This window comes from Oncorhynchus masou, chromosome 1 (assembly GCF_036934945.1).
Source record: "Oncorhynchus masou masou isolate Uvic2021 chromosome 1, UVic_Omas_1.1, whole genome shotgun sequence".
NCBI lineage: Eukaryota > Metazoa > Chordata > Actinopteri > Salmoniformes > Salmonidae > Oncorhynchus > Oncorhynchus masou.
In genome coordinates, this window is record NC_088212.1 from 49,574,076 (window position 1) to 49,595,445 (window position 21,370).

The 21,370-nt window shown below is 40.6% G+C and overlaps 1 protein-coding gene and 1 long non-coding RNA gene across 3 annotated transcripts in view; one reads left to right on the forward strand and one right to left on the reverse strand.

Annotated features, from left to right (window-relative positions):
* LOC135545889 (regulator of G-protein signaling 3-like) overlaps positions 1 to 16,373 on the reverse strand; it is an 82,821-nt gene extending 66,448 nt beyond the window's left edge. Inside the window, exons 1-8 of one of the 2 annotated variants that reach the window (XM_064973865.1) lie at positions 16,229 to 16,373; positions 15,383 to 15,433; positions 14,909 to 14,967; positions 14,400 to 14,494; positions 14,162 to 14,230; positions 13,445 to 13,505; positions 12,392 to 12,491; positions 11,109 to 11,188 (exon numbers count right to left, since the gene is read on the reverse strand). In XM_064973865.1, coding sequence (XP_064829937.1) covers positions 11,109 to 11,188; positions 12,392 to 12,491; positions 13,445 to 13,505; positions 14,162 to 14,230; positions 14,400 to 14,494; positions 14,909 to 14,967; positions 15,383 to 15,433; positions 16,229 to 16,307 — 594 coding nt within the window. In that variant the 5' untranslated portion in view covers positions 16,308 to 16,373. Of the gene's footprint in view, positions 1 to 1,518; positions 1,696 to 11,108; positions 11,189 to 12,391; positions 12,492 to 13,444; positions 13,506 to 14,161; positions 14,231 to 14,399; positions 14,495 to 14,908; positions 14,968 to 15,382; positions 15,434 to 16,228 lie in introns of those variants that run through there. The other variant, XM_064973849.1, reaches the window with a different exon arrangement.
* A 974-nt stretch (positions 16,374 to 17,347) lies between these two features.
* On the forward strand, positions 17,348 to 19,311 carry LOC135555528 (uncharacterized). Its single transcript, XR_010457882.1, has 2 exons — positions 17,348 to 17,489; positions 18,687 to 19,311. It is a non-coding gene; the product is annotated as an uncharacterized LOC135555528 (long non-coding RNA).
* The last annotated feature ends 2,059 nt before the right edge of the window (positions 19,312 to 21,370 follow it).

The following is a 21,370-nucleotide window of genomic DNA, read 5'->3' on the forward strand; positions in this document are numbered from 1 at the left end:
GCATGACACAAGTCATTTTTCTAACAATTGTTTACAGACAGATTATTTCACTGTATCACAATTCCAGTGGGTCAGAAGTTTACATACACTAAGTTGACTGTGCCTTTAAACAGCTTGGAAAATTCCAGAAAATGATGTCATGGCTTTAGAAGCTTCTGATATATGATGTCAATTAGCCTGAGTCAATTGGAGGTGTTCCTGTGGATGTATTTCAAGGCCTACATTCAAACTCAGTGCCTCTTTGCTTGACATCATGGGAAAATCAAAAGAAATCAGCCAAGATCTCAGAATAAAAGTAGACCTCCAGAAGTCTGGTTCATCCTTGGGAGCAATTTCCAAATGCCTGAAGGTACCACGTTCATCTGTACATACAATATTACACAATTATAAACATCATAGGACCACGCAGCCGTCAAACCACTCAGGAAGGAGACGCGTTCTGTCTCCTAAGAGATGAACGTACTTTTGTGTGAAAAGTGCAAATGAATTCCAGAACAACAGCAAAGGACCTTGTGAAGATGCTGGAGGAAACTGGTGCAAAAGTATCTATATCCACAGTAAAACGAGTCCAATATCGAACATAACCTGAAAGGTCACTCAGCAAGGAAGAAGCCACTGCTCCAAAACCGCCATAAAAAAGCCAGACTACGGTTGGCAACTGCACATGTGGACAAAGATCGTACTTTTGAGAAATGTTCTCTGGTCTGATGAAACAGAAATAGAACTGTTTGTCTATAATGACCAGAGTAATGTTTGAAGGAAAGAAGTGGAGACTTGCAAGCCGAAGAACACCATCCCAACCGTGAATCACAGGGGTGACAGCATCATGTTGGGGGGGTTGCTGCAGGAGGGACTGGTGCACTTCACAAAATAGATGTGACCCAAGTTTAAAAAAATAAAAGGCATGCTACCAAATACTAATTGAGTGTATGTAAACTTCTGACCCACTGAGAATGTGATGGAAGCTGAAATAAATCATTCTCTCTACTATTATTCTGACATTTCACATTCTTAAAATAAAGTGGTGATCCTAACTGACCTAAAACAGGGAATTTATTCTTGGATTAAATGTCAGGAATTGTGAAAAACTGAGTAAAAATGTATTTGGCTAAGGTGTACATAGGAACTCAAGTGTGCAGCTCAGATGAAATCCCCGAAGCTTCAAGTATGAACAGCATTCCTCCAGCAAGTCTTCAACCGGTTGAAAATGCAAACTACAGTACCATCCAGAATATTGACATGACTGAAACTAACTTGAAGCTACCAATACAATCCCCTATAGGTACAGATCTCGGATCACCTTCCCCCCAATCCTAACCATTAGTGGGGGAAATGCCAAGATCAGTGTCTAGGGTCAATGTCCCCCTGCACCTATTTAATAAGAGCACTGCTAATTCAACACTGCTGATATATTATATGTATTAGTCTCCCAGTTCACACAATCACAATAATCTGAAGTTCCCCAATCCTTCTCTACCCCTCAACTGTGTCAGACCTGACGAAAGTAGTGTGACAAACCTGAGGCAGATTCCGTCCGATGCAGACCCTGCAAAGCCCGTGGATGGTATGCATAGCTTCAGCAGATTAAATTATACATGCGGCAGATAGCATATTATTCAGTAGGATATCAGACAGTGCAAGTGCAATGTGAAGTGGGACCAGTAGCCTGCTTTGCTGCACTCTAATGCTGTGAACCAAGCATTTCCACTCATGGGAACCCAACTCGGCAGAAGAATAGCAGGAAACCACCTTCCAACCCCCAACCTGTGGCCAAGCAGTATGTCTGTGCTTGATAAGCCAACGTGTTTCCTGAACTAAACAGGCACAGTGGTGTCACTCCACTCTCAGTACATTTACCCTAGTCTCGTGTGACTCACGTTAACCCACACACAAATTTCCAATAAATTTACTTCTCGTCACCTTCATAGGAATCAGGGTTTGTGAAAAGATGTGTAAAGTACTTTGAAGTGCCTTCATGGAAGGTATAGGAAGGATGGTTTTAGTAGAAAGGTTTATTGTACTATTTTATATATATTTCCTAATTTTATCTTTGTGTTGTTTTTATTGTGTTACGATTAAATGCCTCAACATAAGTTATTTTTAATTTCCACCACAGAATAACAGTAATGCTTTGGACAGCAGACAATACAACACATTTTTTTTAAATCGTAAAGAAATTAAAACATTATTCAAAAAGTGAGGGTTTGTGAATCCCTGATTCTGAGGCGAAGAAAAGTTATTTGTTTTAAGAGTTATTTGTTTGACCAGCTTCCACTGTGGGCTGAAAAGGCCCCTCCCTCTACAGGAGGGAAAACACAGAGTGCTTCCAAAATGGCACCCTATTCCCTGTATACTTTAGTGCACTACTTTTGACCAGAGCTTCATAGGGCTATTCTCATAGGTTCTGGTCAAAAGTGGTACACTAGGCTACATGGGGAATAGGGTACCATTTCGGACACACCCACAGTACTTGTAAGTGGAATCAAACAGCAGATTAAACTTAAATTACTGCGATGCCCCAGCTTCATATTACAGCCAAAATGTTGGCTTTTGCTACTTCCCATCTTTGTCTGTGGGACTAGGAAACGTAGAGACTGCCAAGCAGACCGGGGGAAGGTGGAGTAAGAGAGTTAGAGGGCAGGACAATGAAGTGCTATTTGAAAGACAACAACATCAATAGCCTACACTTCCCTGTCATTATTTTGCCTTTTTCTATTATCAGCATAAGCACTTTTAACTTATTACAGTAAGAGTGGGGGGGGGGGATCCACCATTGACATGATTGGTTTGTGGATGTTGTTGCTAGTCCATTCCTTTCCATTAAAACTCTGCTAGAGAAATGCTGACGCAAAACCTAATAGCAGAAGTCAAATTTGACATTAAAATGTAAAAAGATGATCTATATATATGGCTAAGGATATATATGGCTAAGGATATATATATATATATATATATATATATATATACACACACACATACATACACATACATACACACAGTACCAGTCAAACGTTTGGACACACCTACTCATTCTAGTGTTTCTTTATTTTTTACTATTTTCTACATTGAAGAATAATAGTAAAGACATCAAAACTATGAAATAACACACATGGAATCCTGTAGTAACCAAAAAAGTGTTAAACAAATCAATATATTTTTTATATTTGAGATTCTTCAAATTAGCCACCCTTTGCCTTGATGACAACTTTGCACACTCCTGGCATTATTTCAACCAGCTTCATGACGTAGTCACATGGACTTAACAGGTGTGCCTTGTTAAAAGTTCATTTGTGGAATTTCTTTCCTTCTTAATGCATTTGAGCCAATCAGTTGTGCTGTGACAAGGGGTGGTATACAGAAGATTGCCCTATTTAGTAAAATACCAAGTCCATATTGTGGCAAGAACAGCTACAATAAGCAAAGAGAAATGACAGTCCATCATTATTTTAAGACATGAAGGTCAGTCAATCCGGAAAATTTCAAAAACTTTGTTTCTTCAAGTGCAGTTGCAAAAACCATCAAGCGCTATGATGAAAGTGGCTCTCTTGAGGCCTACCACAGGAAAGGAAGATCCAGAGTTACCTCTGATGCAGAGGATAAGTTCATTAGTATTACCAGCCTCAGAAATTGCAGCCCAAATAAATGCTTCACAGAGTTCAACAGACACATCTCAAGATAAAATGAATATCTCAAGATCGACTGTTCAAAGGAGACTGTGTGAATCTAGCCTTCATGGTTGAATTGCTGCAAAGAAACCAGTACTAAAAGGACACCAATAAAAATAAGAGACTTGCTTGGGTCAAGGAACACGAACAATGGACATTAAACTTGTGGAAATCTGTCCTTTGCTCTGATTAATCCAAATGTTATATTTTTGGTTCAAACCGGCGTGTCTTTGTGAGACTCAGAGTAGGTGAACGATTGATCTCCGCATGTGTGGTTCCAAACATTAAGCATGGAGGAGGAGGTGTGATGGTGCTGTGCTGGTGAGACAGTCTAATTTATTTAGAATTCAAGGCACACTTCATAAGCATGCCTACCACAGCATTCTGCTGCGATACGCCATCCCATCTGGTTTGCACTTAGTGGGATTATCATTTGTTTTTCAACAGGACAATGACCCCAAACACACCTCCAAGCTGTGTAAGGGCTATTTGACCAAGAGGGAAAGTGATGGAGTGCTGCATCAGATGACCTGGCCTCCACGATCACCCAACGTCAACCCAATTGAGATGGTTTGGGATGAGTTGGACCGCAGAGTGAAGGAAAAGCAGCCAACAATGTAGAAAATAGTAAAGATAAAGAAAAACCTTGAATGAGTAGGTGTGTCCAGACTGAAGATGGAAGTTCACATACACCTCAGCCAAATAAATTTAAACTCAGTTTTTCAAAATTCCTGACATTTAATCAGACTAAAAATTATGTGTCTTTGGTCAGTTAGGATCCCAACTTTATTTTAATAATGTGAAATGTCAGAATAATAGTAGAGCAAATTATTTATTTCAGCTTTTATTTCTTTCATCACATTCCCAGTGGGTCAGAAGTTTACATACACTCAATTAGTATTTGGTAACATTGCCTTTAAATACAGAAGTTCAACTTGGGTCAAACATTTCGGGTAGCCTTCCACAAGCTTCCCACAATAAGTTGGGTGAATTTTGGCTCATTCCTCCTGACAGAGCTGGTGTAACTGAGTCAGGTTGGTAGGCCTCCTTGCTCGCACATGCTTTTTCAGTTCTGCCCACACATTTTCTATGGGATTGAGGCCAGGGCTTTATGATGGCCACTCCAATAAATTGACTTTGTTGTCGTTAAGCCATTTTGCCACAACTTTGGAAGTATGCTTGGGGTCATTGTTCATTTGGAAGACCCATTTGTGACCAAGCTTTAACTTCCTGACTGATGACTTGAGATGTTGCTTCAATATATCCGCATAATTTTCCTACCTCATGATACCATCTATTTTGTGAAATGTACCAGTCCCACCTGCAGCAAAGCACCCTCCCCCCAACATGATGCTGTCACCCCCATGCTTCACAGTTGAGATGCTGTTCTTCGGCTTGCAAGCCTCCCCCTTTTTTCCTCCAAACAATGGTCATTATGGCCAAACAGTTCTATTTCTGTTTCATCAGACCAGAGGACATTTCTCCAAAAAGTATGTTATCTGTCCCCATGTGCAGTTGCAAACCGCAGTGGCTTCTTCCTTGCTGAACGGCCTTTCAGGTTGTCGATATTGGACTCGTTTTACTGTGGATATAGATACTTTTGCACCCGTTTCCTCCAGCATCTTCACAAGGTCCTTTGCTGTTGTTCTGGGATTGAATTGCACTTTTCGCACCAAAGTATGTTAATCTCTTGGAGACCGAACGCGTCTCCTTCCTGAGTGGTATGACGGCTGCATGGTCCCATGGTGTTTATACTTGCGTACTATTTTTTGTACAGATGAACGTGGTACCTTCAGGCGTTTGGAAATTGCTCCCAAGGATGAATCAGACTTGTAGACGTCTACTATTTTTTGAATCAGACTTGTAGAGGTCTTGGCTGATTTCTTTTGATTTTCCCATGATGTCAAGCAAAGAGGCACTGAGTTTAAAGGTTGGCCTTGAAATACAGCCACAAGTACACCTCCAATTGACTCAAATGATGTCAATTAGCCTATCAGAAGCTTCTAAAGCCATGACATCATTTTATGGAATTTTCCAAGCTGTTTAAAGGCACAGTCAAATTATTTTATGTAAACTTCTGACCCACTGGAATTGTTTGTTAACAAGAACTTTGCGGAATGGTTGAAAAACAAGTTTTAATGACTCCAACCAAAGTGTATGTAAACTTCCGACTTCAATTGTATATACACTCCGGGATGCTGGCCTTCTAGGCTGAGTTTCTCTGACCAGTGTCTGTGTTCTTTTGCCAATCTTAATCTTTTATTGTCCAGTCTAAGATATGTTTTTTTTCTTTGCAACTCTGCCTAGAAGGCCAGCATCCCGCAGTCGCCTCTTCACTGTTGACGTTGAGAATGGGGTTTTACGGGTACTATTTAATGAAGCTGCCTGTTGAGAACTTGTGAAGTGTCTGTTTCTCAAACTAGACACTAATGTACTTGTCCTCTTTCTCAGTTGTGCACCGGGGCCTCCCACTCCTCTTTCTATTCTGGTTAGAGCCCATTTGCATTGTTCTGTGAAGGGAGTAGTACACAGCGTTGTACGAGATCTTCAGTTTCTTGGTAATTTCTCACATGGAATAGCCTTCATTTCTCAGAACAAGAATAGACTGACGAGTGTAAGAAGAAAGTGCTTTGTTTCTGGACATTTAGAGCCTGTAATCAAACCCACAAATGCTGATGCTCCAGATACTCAACTAGTCTAACGGAGGCCCGTTTTCAGCTATGCTAACATAATTGCAAAAGGGTTTTCTAATGATCAATTAGCCTTTTAAAATTATAAACTTGGATAAGCTAACACAACGTGCCCTTAGAACACAGGAGTGATGGTTGCTGATAATGGGCTTCTGTACGCCTGTGTAGATATTCCATTTTTTAAAAAGCGGCCGTGGATAATGGATTTGTTTTTTGCTTTTCTTTCAAAAACAAGGACATTTCAAAGTAAAAAATAATTCAACAATTAATGTTATAGTTAGCTAGTAGTGGGTTACAAAGCCAAACCATATGCACTTCATCCATGCATCTTCAATTTTAACACACAGTAATGTCTGGTTCATGTTTGGAAAATGAAAAGAATAATTTCAATATGCATAGAAAAATCTGCCTTCAGTAATGACAGTCAAAATGTAAAACATTTAGCACTGGTGTGACCAATATGCAATCAGCTAATACAACTGTGTGAGTGCACAACAATTCATCATTTACGAATGTTTGATCGCTTCTGAACAAATATTTCCTCCCACATACTCAATTAACCTAAGTTAAAGCCACAATCCTGAGTTTGTGTTTTAGCCCAATGGTAGCACCACCACTGTGTTTACAAAAAAAGCTGAGGGATGGAGATAGAAAAATGTAACCACATGGCTGGTCAGTCCTTGCATCCATAACACCATCTATGACATCAACTTTCAATCATATTTTGAAGCCCTACAGTGGCAAGAAAAAGTATGTGATCCCTTTGGAATTACCTGGATTTCTGCATAAATTGGTCATCAAATTTGATCTGATCTTCATCTAAGTCCCAACAATAGACAAACAGTGTGCTTAAACTGATAACACAAATATTATTGTTTTTTTATTGTCTATATTGAATACATTATTTGAACATTCACAGTGTAGGTTAGAAAAAGTATGTGAACCCCTAGGCTAATGACTTCTCCAAAAGCTCATTGGAGTCAGGAGTCGGCTAACCTGGAGTACAATCAATGAAATGAGATTGGAGATATTGGTTAGAGCTGCCTTGCCTTAAAAAAACTCACAAAATTTGAGTTTGCTATTCACAAGAAGCATTGCCTGATGTGAACCATGCCCTGAACAAAAGAGATCTCAGAAGACCTAAGAATTGTTCACTTGCATAAAGCTGGAAAGGGTTACAAAAGTATCTCTAAAAGCCTTGATGTTCATCAGTCCACGGCAAGACAAATTGTCTATGGAGAAAGTTCAGCACTGTTGCTACTCTCCCTAGAGGAGGCAGTGCAGAATGCTAGCGTGTCAGCTAAAGACTTAAAGACATCTCTGGAACATGCTAACATCTCTGTTGACGAGTCTACGATACATAAAACACTAAACAAGAATGGTGTTCATGGGAGGACACCATGGAAGAAGCCACTGCTGAACATTTTGCTGCACTTCTGAAGTTTAAAAAAAGTACACCTGGATGTTCCACAGAGCTACTGGCAAAATAATATTTGGACAGATTAAACTACAGTTGAGTTGTTTGGAAGGAACATGTGTGGAGAAAAAAGGTACAGCACACCAACATCAAAACCTCATCCCAACTGTAAAGTTTGGTGGAGGGAGCATCATGGTTTGGAGGCACTTCCTCAGGGCCTGGACAACTTGCTATCATCGACGGAAAAATTAAGTTCCCAAGACGTGTTAGCCTATCTGTCCGCTGATTGAAGCTCAACAGAAGTTGGGTGATGCAATAGGACAACAACCCAAAACACAGAAGTAAATCATCAAAAGAAGAAAATACACCTTCTGGAATGGCCCAGTCAGAGTCCTGACCGCAACCTGATTTAGATGTTGTAGCATGACCTCAAGAGAGCAGTTCCCACCAGACATCCCAAGAATATTGCTGAACTGAAACAGCTTTGTAAAGAGGAATGGTCCAAAATTCCTCCTGGCCATTGTGCAGGTGTGATCCGCAACTACAGAAAACGTTTGGTTGAGGTTATTGTTGCCAAAGGAGGGTCAACCAGATACTTTTCCCACCCTGCACTGTGAATGTTTACACGGTGTGATCAATAAAGACAAATGTATAATTGTTTGTGTGTTATTAGTTTAAGCAGACTGTTTATTGTTGTGACCTAGATTAAGATCAGATCAAATTTTATGACCAGTTTATGCAGAAATCCAGGTATTTCCAAAGGGTTCACATACTTTTTCTTGCCACTGTAAATTGTTTGTTTACAAAAACTAAATTACAACAAAAAGATAAACAATGGAGTACAACAACCTTCTGTTTTGGGTTATGATAGGGTAAGACAGTTAGTTGTACTTAGCTCATGAACCATTAAGGTATGACGGTACTATATACAGTGCCTTGCGAAAGTATTCGGCCCCCTTGAACTTTGCGACCTTTTGCCACATTTCAGGCTTCAAACATAAAGATATAAAACTGTATTTTTTTGTGAAGAATCAACAACAAGTGGGACACAATCATGAAGTGGAACAACATTTATTGGATATTTCAAACTGAAAAATTGGGCGTGCAAAATTATTCAGCCCCTTTACTTTCAGTGCAGCAAACTCTCTCCAGAAGTTCAGTGAGGATCTCTGAATGATCCAATGTTGACCTAAATGACTAATGATGATAAATACAAATCCACCTGTGTGTAATCAAGTCTCCGTATAAATGCACCTGCACTGTGATAGTCTCAGAGCTCCGTTAAAAGTGCAGAGAGCATCATGAAGAACAAGGAACACACCAGGCAGGTCCGAGATACTGTTGTGAAGAAGTTTAAAGCCAGATTTGGATACAAAAAGATTTCCCAAGCTTTAAACATCCCAAGGAGCACTGTGCAAGCGATAATATTGAAATGGAAGGAGTATCAGACCACTGCAAATCTCCAAGACCTGGCCGTCCCTCTAAACTTTCAGCTCATACAAGGAGAAGACTGATCAGAGATGCAGCCAAGAGGCCCATGATCACTCTGGATGAACTGCAGAGATCTACAGCTGAGGTGGGAGACTCTGTCCATAGGACAACAATCAGTCGTATATTGCACAAATCTGGCCTTTATGGAAGAGTGGCAAGAAGAAAGCAATTTCTTAAAGATATCCATAAAAAGTGTTGTTTAAAGTTTGCCACAAGCCACCTGGGAGACACACCAAACATGTGGAAGAAGGTGCTCTGGTCAGATGAAACCAAAATTGAACTTTTTGGCAACAATGCAAAACGTTATGTTTGGCGTAAAAGCAACACAGCTCATCACCCTGAACACACCATACCCACTGTCAAACATGGTGGTGGCAGCATCATGGTTTGGGCCTGCTTTTCTTCAGCAGGGACAGGGAAGATGGTTAAAATTGATGGGAAGATGGATGAGCCAAATACAGGACCATTCTGGAAGAAAACCTGATGGAGTCTGCAAAAGACCTGAGACTGGGACGGAGATTTGTCTTCCAACAAGACAATGATCCAAAACATAAAGCAAAATCTACAATGGAATGGTTCAAAAATAAACATATCCAGGTGTTAGAATGGCCAAGTCAAAGTCCAGACCTGAATCCAATCGAGAATCTGTGGAAAGAACTGAAAACTGCTGTTCACAAATGCTCTCCATCCAACCTCACTGAGCTCGAGCTGTTTTGCAAGGAGGAATGGGAAAAAATGTCAGTCTCTCGATGTGCAAAACTGATAGAGACATACCCCAAGCGACTTACAGCTGTAATCGCAGCAAAAGGTGGCGCTACAAAGTATTAACTTAAGGGGGCTGAATAATTTTGCACGCCCAATTTTTCAGTTTTTGATTTGTTAAAAAAGTTTGAAATATCCAATAAATGTCGTTCCACGTCATGATTGTGTCCCACTGGTTGTTGATTCTTCACAAAAAAGAAACAGTTTTATATCTTTATGTTTGAAGCCTGAAATGTGGCAAAAGGTCGCAAAGTTCAAGGGGGCCGAATACTTTTGCAAGGCACTGTAAATATCTGGGCATCTGGACTGATGAAAAGATATCTTTCAAAAAGCATGTTTGTGATGTAGTTTAGAAATGTAGAATACATTTTTATAGGAATGGGTAATGCTTTTCATTAAATAACAAAACAAATCATAGTTTATCATTATATCACTACACTTTATTACGAGCAATAGGTTCAGTACACATCACTGCATTCTGTATTAGAAAGTAGGATGGCTCTCTCAAGTCTCATAGATCAAAGCACTACTCCCTTATTGTTTATAAAGCCCTCATTCAAACTTCTCCTATAACTTGTTAAATTACAGACATACGTGGCACCAGACCCAATCACAGGAATGGCTAACTCTAGGGGTCCCGTTGATCAGTACCAAATTAAGTACAGTAAACTTTCTTTGCGCCCCATTTATGAAACAATCTGCAGAGTACTCTGAACCTTCATGCTCTGGTGCCTCTAGGGCAATTCAGGTGTTAATTGAGTAATGTGTTTTGCTTTTTAAATTGCTTGTAACAAAGTATACTTTTTACTTTGTATGTTGTAAATGTAATAAATGGTGTTCATGCAGAGCTCCCTTGAAAAAGAGCACTTGGTCTCAAGGGGACTCCCTGCTAAAATAAAGGTTAAATAAAAATATGAAAATGTGCCTTTCAAGCTTTTAGAGGCCAAACACCGCCGATATCCATGAATCAGTATGAATGTTTCCAACACATGCTTTGGCAATCACATGGATGTCAAACACTTTCATCTATACTGTACTGCCCTCTCGAGAACTAGAAAGGAGGAGAGATGGAGTACTACTCACTGTTAAGCATAGCATATTCTCTGGGCTTGAAGGCAGCACCTTCCCAGAGGCTGGAGCACCATGGTTGGACAAGGCAGCTTCTGAAACATCGTCCAAAGGATCCCAAGCTGAAGCACTGCTCTTCCAAAACATCTCAGCTCAAAAGTAGCAGCCACTTTGCAATGAAAGAAACAGCGTCCGGACTAGCACTCTGCACTCTGATAGAGTGCACTGCTAAGCTTTCCGGTAGCGAGTCAACAAGGCTCTGGAGTTCAACTCAGAGAGAGTCGTGTGCTGAGAGCTCTGGAGATCACTCTAGATTGCGGTTACATAGACTTCTGTTTTCAGAGACAGAGAAAAAGGGACACGTCCTATTGCATGACTCCTACCCCCTATCCTGTCACTAGGGCTTCCTTAGTGTAACCTTGGTGATTACAACTCTCTCTCAAGTAACACTGTCTCCTAAAACATCCTGGATGAAAGGGAGCCCTTCAATGGAGACAATACCATTGGCTGCTTTCGCACATTCTAAACAGTTCCATGTCAGAGAGAGCCTCCTCCCTCTCCCACCTTTCCTCCTTCCACACAGAGGAGATCAAACGTAATCGCCTGCATGTCAAAGTGGATGAGAAAAGAACATGTTGAGGTATGTCAGGCATCTCATTCAGCAGCCTGCCTTTCCAACTGAGTTGTTTCCCTGATGTTGAATCACTCAGGACAATCCAAAGTGAAACACTTCAATTAATTTGTTTATGGGACATATCGGTTTCACTAAAGACATAGTTGTCACACCCTGACCTTAGAGAATAATAAGGATCTCTATGTTTGGTTAGGACAGGGTGTGACTCGGGTGGGAAAGTCTGTTTTCTATTTCTTTGTTTTTGGCAGAGTGTGGTTCCCAATCAGAGGCAGCTGTCTATTGGGGATCATATTTTAGTTGTCATTTTCCTTTTGGGGTTTGTGGGATCATGTTTTCTGTTTAGTGTGTGCCTGACAGAACTGTTTGCTTTTTTGTATTTGTTATTTTGGTGTCATCAATAAAAACACTATGTACGCCTACCACGCTGCGCCTTGGTCCACTCTTCCTTCTATAAACAAGAGCCGTTACAATATTAACGTTCAAATAGCCATAAAATGTTATTAGATATAGAGTAGCTGAGCAGCACTTTCCTTTTTCACAGTTGCAAGCAGGAAAAAGAATGAGAGAAATCTGTCCAAATGGACCTATTTTCCCAGCCCCTCATTATCCAGTGAATCCCACCTACCCCGTGGCTTAGAAGCCAGATGCGCCCGTCTCAATTCACCAGCAGAGTCCTGCCTGCCTGTGAGGTGTCTCGAAGCCACTTTCAGATGCTTGCTTCTCCCCAGCTCTTCGCCCAGGAGATAATACCAGCCACTGATCACCTAGCAGACACAGTATAATATGGTTAGTCAAAAGTCATAAGCCTCTGATGGTGGGGGGTGTCAAAATTAAACACTGTCTGATGATTGGTCACGCTAGTGTTAACATTTATATGTTTCTGTGGGTTAATGTGTTTGTTGTTGTGAAACAGGATGAGTAAGAAAATGAGAGTAGGGCATTAGAGAGAAGAGAATGAATGAAGAGACATGACAGAGACAATGAAGAAAGAGGAGAGAATAAAAGAGGTTAAAATAACAGACTGCAGGGAGGTTGATTTTTTAAATTCTACTTTGTGACTTTCAGAATGCTTTCATGACGAGGACGTGTAGCAGCGCCAAAGCCCTGCCCAGCTAACTTAAGCTATCTCATGACCACCTCCCTCAGGATTGCATGCACAGTAACTGAGGTTCACTGCACTCCAGCAGCTGATGCCCAACCGAAGGCCAGCCCAGAGCCCACAGATGGCTGTTTGTGTGTGTGTGTGTGTGTGTGTGTGTGTTATATAAAGCTGTGTAGCGGTAAACAGTGGATGAGATTATTTTTTTAAAATAGCAGTTAATCCGGCAGAAATAATTGCCTCGACAGCACAAGCATATGTTCTGGTCACTTAATGATGTTTGCATGCTGTTTTGCCCATCTTGTGTGTAGATGCTGTATTCTAGTCATGGTTCTCGTCCTATATACTGTATATTTATATTCCAGACTCTGCTCATTCTGATATTACTCATTCTGATAAGTCTTCATTTCTTGTTGATATTGTATTGCTAGATATTGCTGCACTGTTGGCACTAGAAACATACGTAAGCATTTCACTGCACCAGCAATAACATGTGTCAAACTGTGTACCTGACCAATACATTTTTTATTCAGTTTTTCCTTCTCAAACACACAACAAAAAACAGGAGTCCCAACCTGTAGTATTAGAAGATAAACCCCCCCCACGGATTATAGTCACCTTTGATGAAGTTATGAGCGAGTGTGTTCCAAAACTCATGCAGCCCAGGAACTCACTCCTCCTGTAGACACAAGAGCTCCAGAGTTAAGTTTCCCTTAGATCTTAGAAACAGCTTCCCCTCCCCCATTCCTAACCTTTAATGGAGAAAAGGCTAAACTGACCCAAGATATAGGGGCAACTATACCCTACATCCACAGTTCCAAAGGGAAACGTCACTATAAATATGACGCTTTTTTCTCTCATTTTCCCAGTCAATGAAAATGTAATCCAAGTTCTCCTTCCTCCATATCATAAATGGTAATATGCCCAATACTGGAACAGCTGACAAGAGAGTGCTTCAAGGAGATGCTTGCCTGGGAATGTGAAATCTAGATCACAGTGAAATCTGCCTAAATTCACAATGATCTGCTTGTACTGTCCTGTGCCAAGTGTTTCTCAACCTTTCTGATGCCAGAGACTGGCAAGCTATAGTTTATCCTCTTTAGGGGGCTGCTAACATTAGCACTGTATAACTGATTAAATTAGGGTCAGTTAACCATCTCAGGGACCAGCCAGCAACATTCCATGGACCGGAGGTTGACAAACTTCATCACACATATAATAATACCATATATTCAACGAACAAAGCTATATACAACTAATAATAAGAATTATAATTCATCATTATCAAAAAATAAATAATACTTGAAATAATGAAAAACATGAAATACCAAATACCTGGAGGATGGGTTGCAATTCCACACAGTGACCAGCAGTCTCTTCTGATAATCCTCCACGCTAATAGCCCTGAGTAACAGAGAGATAACACTTTAGCTTATTAAAATCTTCATGTATAATGCTTTATAACTTGTTGGAAGTATGTAAGAGCTCTCATAATAAGGCTTAACATTTGTATGTATCAAACATTTCAACAGGCTGAAGGGGATTTCACAAGAATTTAAAAAACACCACTCACAGCAAAAAGGTCTCAAGGGAGAGAGGATTTTTGCAGCCTAATACAGTTTCGGTCTTCCGATGAGTACGGTGATTGAGGTCTGGGATAATCGCTAGCTGAAATTGACAATAATTGGACTCATAATACACAAACAGACCAGCAGACAAGACATTTAAAGTTAAAATCTGGGATTCGTTTTTTCAGAAAAACTGCAGCCCTGCCACTTGGTGGGTAAATGTAACGCTAGAAGGTGACATCCATATGGTAGTTGAATTTTTGGAGCTATGCATTTTTTGTTTATGTTCTTGTTGTTTGTGAAGAATGGAGTAATTGTTTGAACACCTAGGCCAGGATTCAATCCAATTACACATTGTAGAGCCATGTCGATAATGCATCTTTCATAGAGATAAATGCTGCTTATGCAGGCTCAACCAAAAATTAACCAATGTCAAGCGCACTACAACGAATGATCAGATTGAATCCCTGTCTTAGTTTCAACTGTAAACAAACTAAGGGAAGCAAGAATTTACCTTGATATAAAAATCACATTTCCTATTTTCATTCCCAAGGAGTCCTCTGGCTTCAATGACTGCGAATGAAGAGTTGTGACGAGTACACAAGAGGTTACACATCCAACCGTCTACTGCAGACCAAATAACATGGAATACTTACACAATACTTACGTCAATAAAAGAAAATGGTGTTTAATGGGGCAAACAACTTGAGCCCGGGTTAGTTGTCCAAACGGCTTATTCAATCACAGACCCATATTATCATTAATCATTTCATTAACTTTACCACACATTCAAGATTCAACCACAACCAGGGACCGTATGTATCTAGGAACTAGAGTAGGAGTGCTGATCTAGGATCAGGTCACCCCTGTCTAAGTAATCTTTTTCATTATTATCTAAATACCAAACTGATCCTAAATCAGCATTTGTACTCTGAGACCCTTTATGAAAATGGGCCCTGATCTTCAGTATACTGCATACCATACTTACTCTGAATATTAAGGCAGCCATTGTATGGCATTATTGACACTCTCAGCTGACCTAGATGTGAAAGAAGAAACATTCAGTAGGGCGTACAGTAAAAAACAGGAGTAAGGTGCGGGAAGGGCTGTCCTGGATCATATGATGACAGTATGTTATTAAAATGTGACAGTTTGCCACATTAATAACTTATTAATCAGATAATTATGGCCTCCGTATGGATGATTAGGCATGTTTGATCACATGAAGGCCATAATGACTCACTGAGAGCAGAACTAACCAAGGACTGTTCCTTCTAATTATTTTAACTAATTCAATTCCACAACTAAAACTGTCATTTTCAGAGCCTGGGGTTGAGTCCCAAATGGCACCTTGTTCCCTATATAGTGCACTACTTCTGACAAGAGTAGTGCACTAAATAGGGAATAGCGTGCCAATTGGGATGCAAGCCAGGGTTGGGTGTAGTGGAGCACTGCCAAATCAAAACTACACACAGTCGAACCCCAGGTTGGCCACTTTCCCGTCATGCTACTCTACTCTCTATTACTCTTTCAAGCGTCCCACTGTTGTGCCAAACATTAATTATTCAATACGAAGGGGGTTTGGAATTACAAACTCCTTTTAGAAAAAAAAAACCCTGCTACGCCTCCAAAAGGCCCCCTAAAGAACACCATAAAAATGTGCACATAAATAGGATGAAAAACCACCAAAATAAAATACAGATTTTTGGGTTGATTCAACGTTTCAAAATAAAAACAAAGGCATATTAGGGCATTAGGTTACTAAAACAGTAACATATTGTCAGGTGCAGAAACAAGACAAACCCATAAAGAAAGTAGAAACAGAAAAACTCACCAAAGGTTTGTAAAAGGGTTGAGGATGTCTGTAACTTGACTTTGCCTGAATTTATCACTGGGACTTGACAGTCGTCCATATCATAATGATGCTCAACAGTAAACAAAGACTGAAGACTAAATAAAAACCCTTCTCCACATTACTTGGCTCAATCCATGCTCCAAAGGAATCCTCAATGACCCAAATAAATCAGTTTGTCAGTGAATGTATGGCCAGTCAAGAGAGAAAAAGACAACTGTGTGTGCTCATAATTCTTAACCACCTTTTGGTTTTGAACAGAAATTGGAAATGGGGCCCTCTGATTGGTTGGGAACTCGTTTGAATGGAGGGAGGGGCCAGTCCACCTGCTGCTACAGCTAGAAACAATTGAGTGACTTCTTTGCTGCGTCAGTGCTCCAGATTGCCCTTTCACACCAGAGCATTATGACGGGATTTCACCCTGGAGCCAGCCACACTCAAAACATGGACCAGACCACTCATGGGCCCCTAGAATGCTCTGAGGAACCACCTGAGCCCTTCCCAGCACATTAAAACCCCTCCAATCTAGCTCCGGGGTAAAGTTTCCCACTCGGCACAGATCTAGGATCAGCTTCCCCTCTCCCAATCCTAACCGTAAAGTAACTGTCTAGCGAAAATCTCACTTTTAAAAGTTCATATTTTGCTACCACATACCGAAACAATGTTGTTGTATTATACTCATATGTGGCCAAAGAATAAATTGGAGAAAAAGCACTTCAAAAACCCCAACTCAAACTTGTATCTCAAACAGATCGTTTAAAAATGCTTACTATTTCCTCATAGAGGAGTTTGTCATCCTCTTGAGGAGAATGAGCTAGCCAATCAGCGGTCTTACTATCGTTCATATTTTTTAATGACCGGAACACGCCCACACCATTCTGTTGTTGGGGTACACCTACACTATTACAACAGAACATTTTCCTTTTAACAGACTTAATTGCCCTTTTTTGGATGGAAAAATATTTCAATCTTATTGAAATTCATCTGGACAGTTACTTTAACCATTAGTGGGGGAAATAATAAACTGACCCAAGATCAGCGTCTAGGGGGCAACCCTACTCTTCACCATGTTTTACTGTTGCCAGTTCATGTGAGCTCGAAGATCCTAGCCGTCCAAGCAGTGGTCTGTTATCTGTTAATGGACTTTCATCTTTATGACTTACTCATTCTCACCAGCCAAGCAGCAATTTAAAGCCACACTAAGATGGTGATGAATGCCAGAGTGGGTCACAGACAACAAAAGGTGAACAATGCATCCCAAGGTTCATTCCATGGCATTTTTACAAAGCAAGTAACACTTGGTTTATGGTATATCAGTAGTGCTAAACGAGTAGCAACCTTTTGACAGGAAATCATACAGACTGTCTTCTAATATGCACTGTAATGAACGGTAGCCATTGTGTTTTAGTGTCAATGCTTTTCAAGATTTCTAAAGAATAAAGAAACTACTTTTGCTGCTGCTGTTGCCTTACAACATGAAAACAACATGACGTCTGGCTACACAAGACTACAGCGGCGCTAATGTTGATAGCAACGCAAGCACTCAAGCAACAGTGCATGACTGTAGTTTTGATACGGCAAAACAACAGCCTTTTATATAACGCCACATCATATTTTTCTGTCACTGAAGATATACGGCATGTACTGTTTATCAGGGTCACTTCCCTTTTCAATTGAGCAATGGATTTTACCTAGTAGCCTTAGGGAGGGGAGTATAGGAGAGTGCATACATAGAACTATGAAAAATGACATCCAGTAGGATAGATCATATACAATACATGACACAAATAACAAAGAGCGTAATCGTTCAAATATTAGCAACAGCAACAAACAACACATGCTTGATTACTACTGAGAACATTTATTTTCAATCAATTGTCGGAATTCCTAAATACCTCATTGTGCTTCAATATGAGGTTATAAAATGGCAATTGCCAGGGACCTCACGATACGATGTTACCATGATACTTAGGTGCCGATAAAAGTATTGAGATTCGACACTGAGTATACAAAACATTAAAGGGGAATTTCACCCTGGCTCTGCCAGGCATATAGTCATTACTATATTAACGACATAACATTTTTATCGTAAACATCACAATTATCCAAACCAGAAGCTAGAACAAGCGCATTTTTATTTCACTGGTAGAATCGGGAAGTTTGGACTCCCTGTTTATTGAGCTGCTCATAGTGAACCAAAGTCTGGCATTCAATGCTGATACCGCCCGCTAGGTAGAGGGGGCATGCACACAAACCTGAATAATGTCATTGTTTTCTTCGAACGACCAACACACAGTATTCTCAGAACTTCTCTAGGCAATATTTTTTTTGAAAACGTTTGTTTATCACTGTTTGTCATCATGACCGTGTGGTGTTCTGTGGCTGTGCTAGTTACAAACAAGCGCGAAAATTAGTTATCTTTCATCATTCTGCCTACCAGATTCTACCAGTGCCTTGGGACTATCAAGAATGATGCGGTGACCAAACATTATCAGAAGGATTTTCAGGCTGAACTGATGGGGAATACATTTCGACGACAGCTGAGAAGTGATGCGATACCAGTAATGTTTTTTCTTCACCAGAAAACAGAACTTTCTCAATTAACGTTAGCTAGCTTGCTAAGTTAACTAGCTAACGTTATACAGTCCTGCAAATCATATAGCTATATTTTGGTATACACACTGGCGTACAGCAGGTCAGCCACCAGGGGGAGACTTGTTGAGGCCTGGTGACAGACGGAGTATACATCACGATGCGATGGCGCCATCTGCTGGACGTGCCAGGTCTCGACAGGCTCTCCGGACAGGACTAATTGGGGCTGATTGCTCACCAGTTGTACCAGTCCCATGAAGCTGCCAGAAGGGCAGCACACAGGGGAGAGAGTAGGGGAAGACAGGACTCCCGTATAGTTGGGGACAGAGGTAACAGGAGTGAGTTCAGTTTTTAATCCCCACAGGATACAGCAAGACCCGGAGCCAAGAAGACAGTATCCCGAATAGGGTCTCATGGGGGAGACCTATTCTTTTCTTTTGAACTATTATTTTAATAAACACCTTTGAAACTGAGCTCATCCAACTCTGTCCGTATCTAATCTTTGTACACGTTTTGACCCAACCCGCTGGTCTGCCACAAACACTGTTAATCAATTTTGCCTATGCCATGGTAGTCACTGCTAGACTGATAGCTACCTTCAGTAGAGTAAACATGTTTGTTTGTTCTTTCATTCTATCTTTGACTGATGTTAGCGAATGTAAACTAGTTAGTCTTTATCTAGTAAAATTATCTCAATTTGGTAGCCATTATTCTACGCTTGTCTGGAAAACACTCCATTACTAAAAATATAATTGTCGACATAGCTAACTCACTGTGTGTTGTTAGCAATGATGCATTTCTATAAATCGTCTATGGTTGGTTAGCTGGTTCTTCAGCCAATCTCAGCTGGCTGGCAAAGTTGCTGCCAATTTAGTGACACAAGTTAGCTCACAGCAAGGGAAATGCCATCGTGCCTGGGGAACAATGGGTTAACATGGTATAAACATGAATTGGGTAGTGTTTGTGTTATGGGGTTACAGGTGGTTAGAGGTAGCCTGAGGACAGCAGTACCTTCCAGACCATGTAATCCATTTAGTCTAATCTTCAATTTGTACCTTTTCTCTTTGTAAAACAGGTTATCTGGAGCCATTCCACAGTGCCCTGCTGAAAAATACTGCAAAGCAGGGGGGCATTTTGTGTACACAAGCATGAGGGAGCTGACACACCTTGCAGTTATGGAGCACAACAATATTGTGGAACGGAAACCAGCAAGGGACACTGAAATGTAGAAAATCAAGACTACAACAGTAATTACAACCACCTCATTCTTTCTGCAGGGATTATCCTCAAAACACAATACCAAGGCACGTCTACAAAACTCCCCTGCAAAGGGCTACTATTGACAAGAATGATCAGTCAAAGTCAATGGGCTGGGGGAGTTTCACATACAGTACTTTGAGATGAGGAAGGGGGTTTTGGTTGAAAGAGTTGTGCTTAGACAGTACATGTATTTTTTATTTTATTTAACCAGGCAAGTCAGTTAAGAACAAATTCTTATTTTCAATGGCGGCCTGGGAACGACAGATTTGTGCCTTGTCAGCTCAGGGGTTTGAACTTGCAACCTTCCGGTTATTAGTCCAACGCTCTAACCACTAGGCTACCCTGTATGAGAACGATTGAGGTGCCATTTCTTTATCTCCCATACACAACAATTCATACTGTGTGAGAACTGCCTTCCTAAGACTTTTCACATCTTTAGTCTCCCAGTCCATTCACTTTGTTGACTAATCTTTCCTCTCAAAAGCAGCTCCCAATGTCCCCTCATTGTCCATAATGAATATGCTAGCAGGTCCCATTAGGTTAATACCTTTACCAACAAAGGCATGTTGCCCTACGTCCCTTCCACAAAAAGTGTAAAATGCTAAGACCACAACCATGTCTTTCCAGGAGAGGTGCAGTACCAGCAAATATTCTGCAAGAGGAGCAAACAGTTGGTGGTTAAGAAGCCCTACACCATTATCGGCAGTCTTATCCAGCTGGCCATTCACCACAGACAGGAGAAGCCCATTGCCATAAGCACAAAGAGTATCAGTTTCCCCAGCCCACCATTGCCATAAGCACAAAGAGTATCAGTTTCCCCAGCCCACCATTGCCAGTGTATCGAAGCCAGATGAAGGACTATGGCTGCTTTTACACAGGCAGTCCAATTAAGATTTTTTTCCCACTAATTGGTCTTTTGACCAAACAGACCAGTTCTAAAAAAGATCTGACGTGATTAAGACCATTTAATGGATATCAGAATTGGCCTGACTGTGGTAACGGGTGCTAATCATTAGAATCAGGTGGGATAGATTAGGGTTGGAGTGAAAACCTACAGGACTGTTGCGCTCCAGGAACAGGGTTGGATAGCCCTGATGTAGAACCACCATAGCATAAATATGGATATATTTTTTTATCAATCTTCAAAATTTGTCTGCCCTTATGGATTCACAGAAGATCAAGTATTTAAATAAGCTTTACAGGGCTATGTAGCATCAACCAGATATCAAAATAATGTTTGTTTATTTGTCAAATGTAAAATACAGAAGTGTA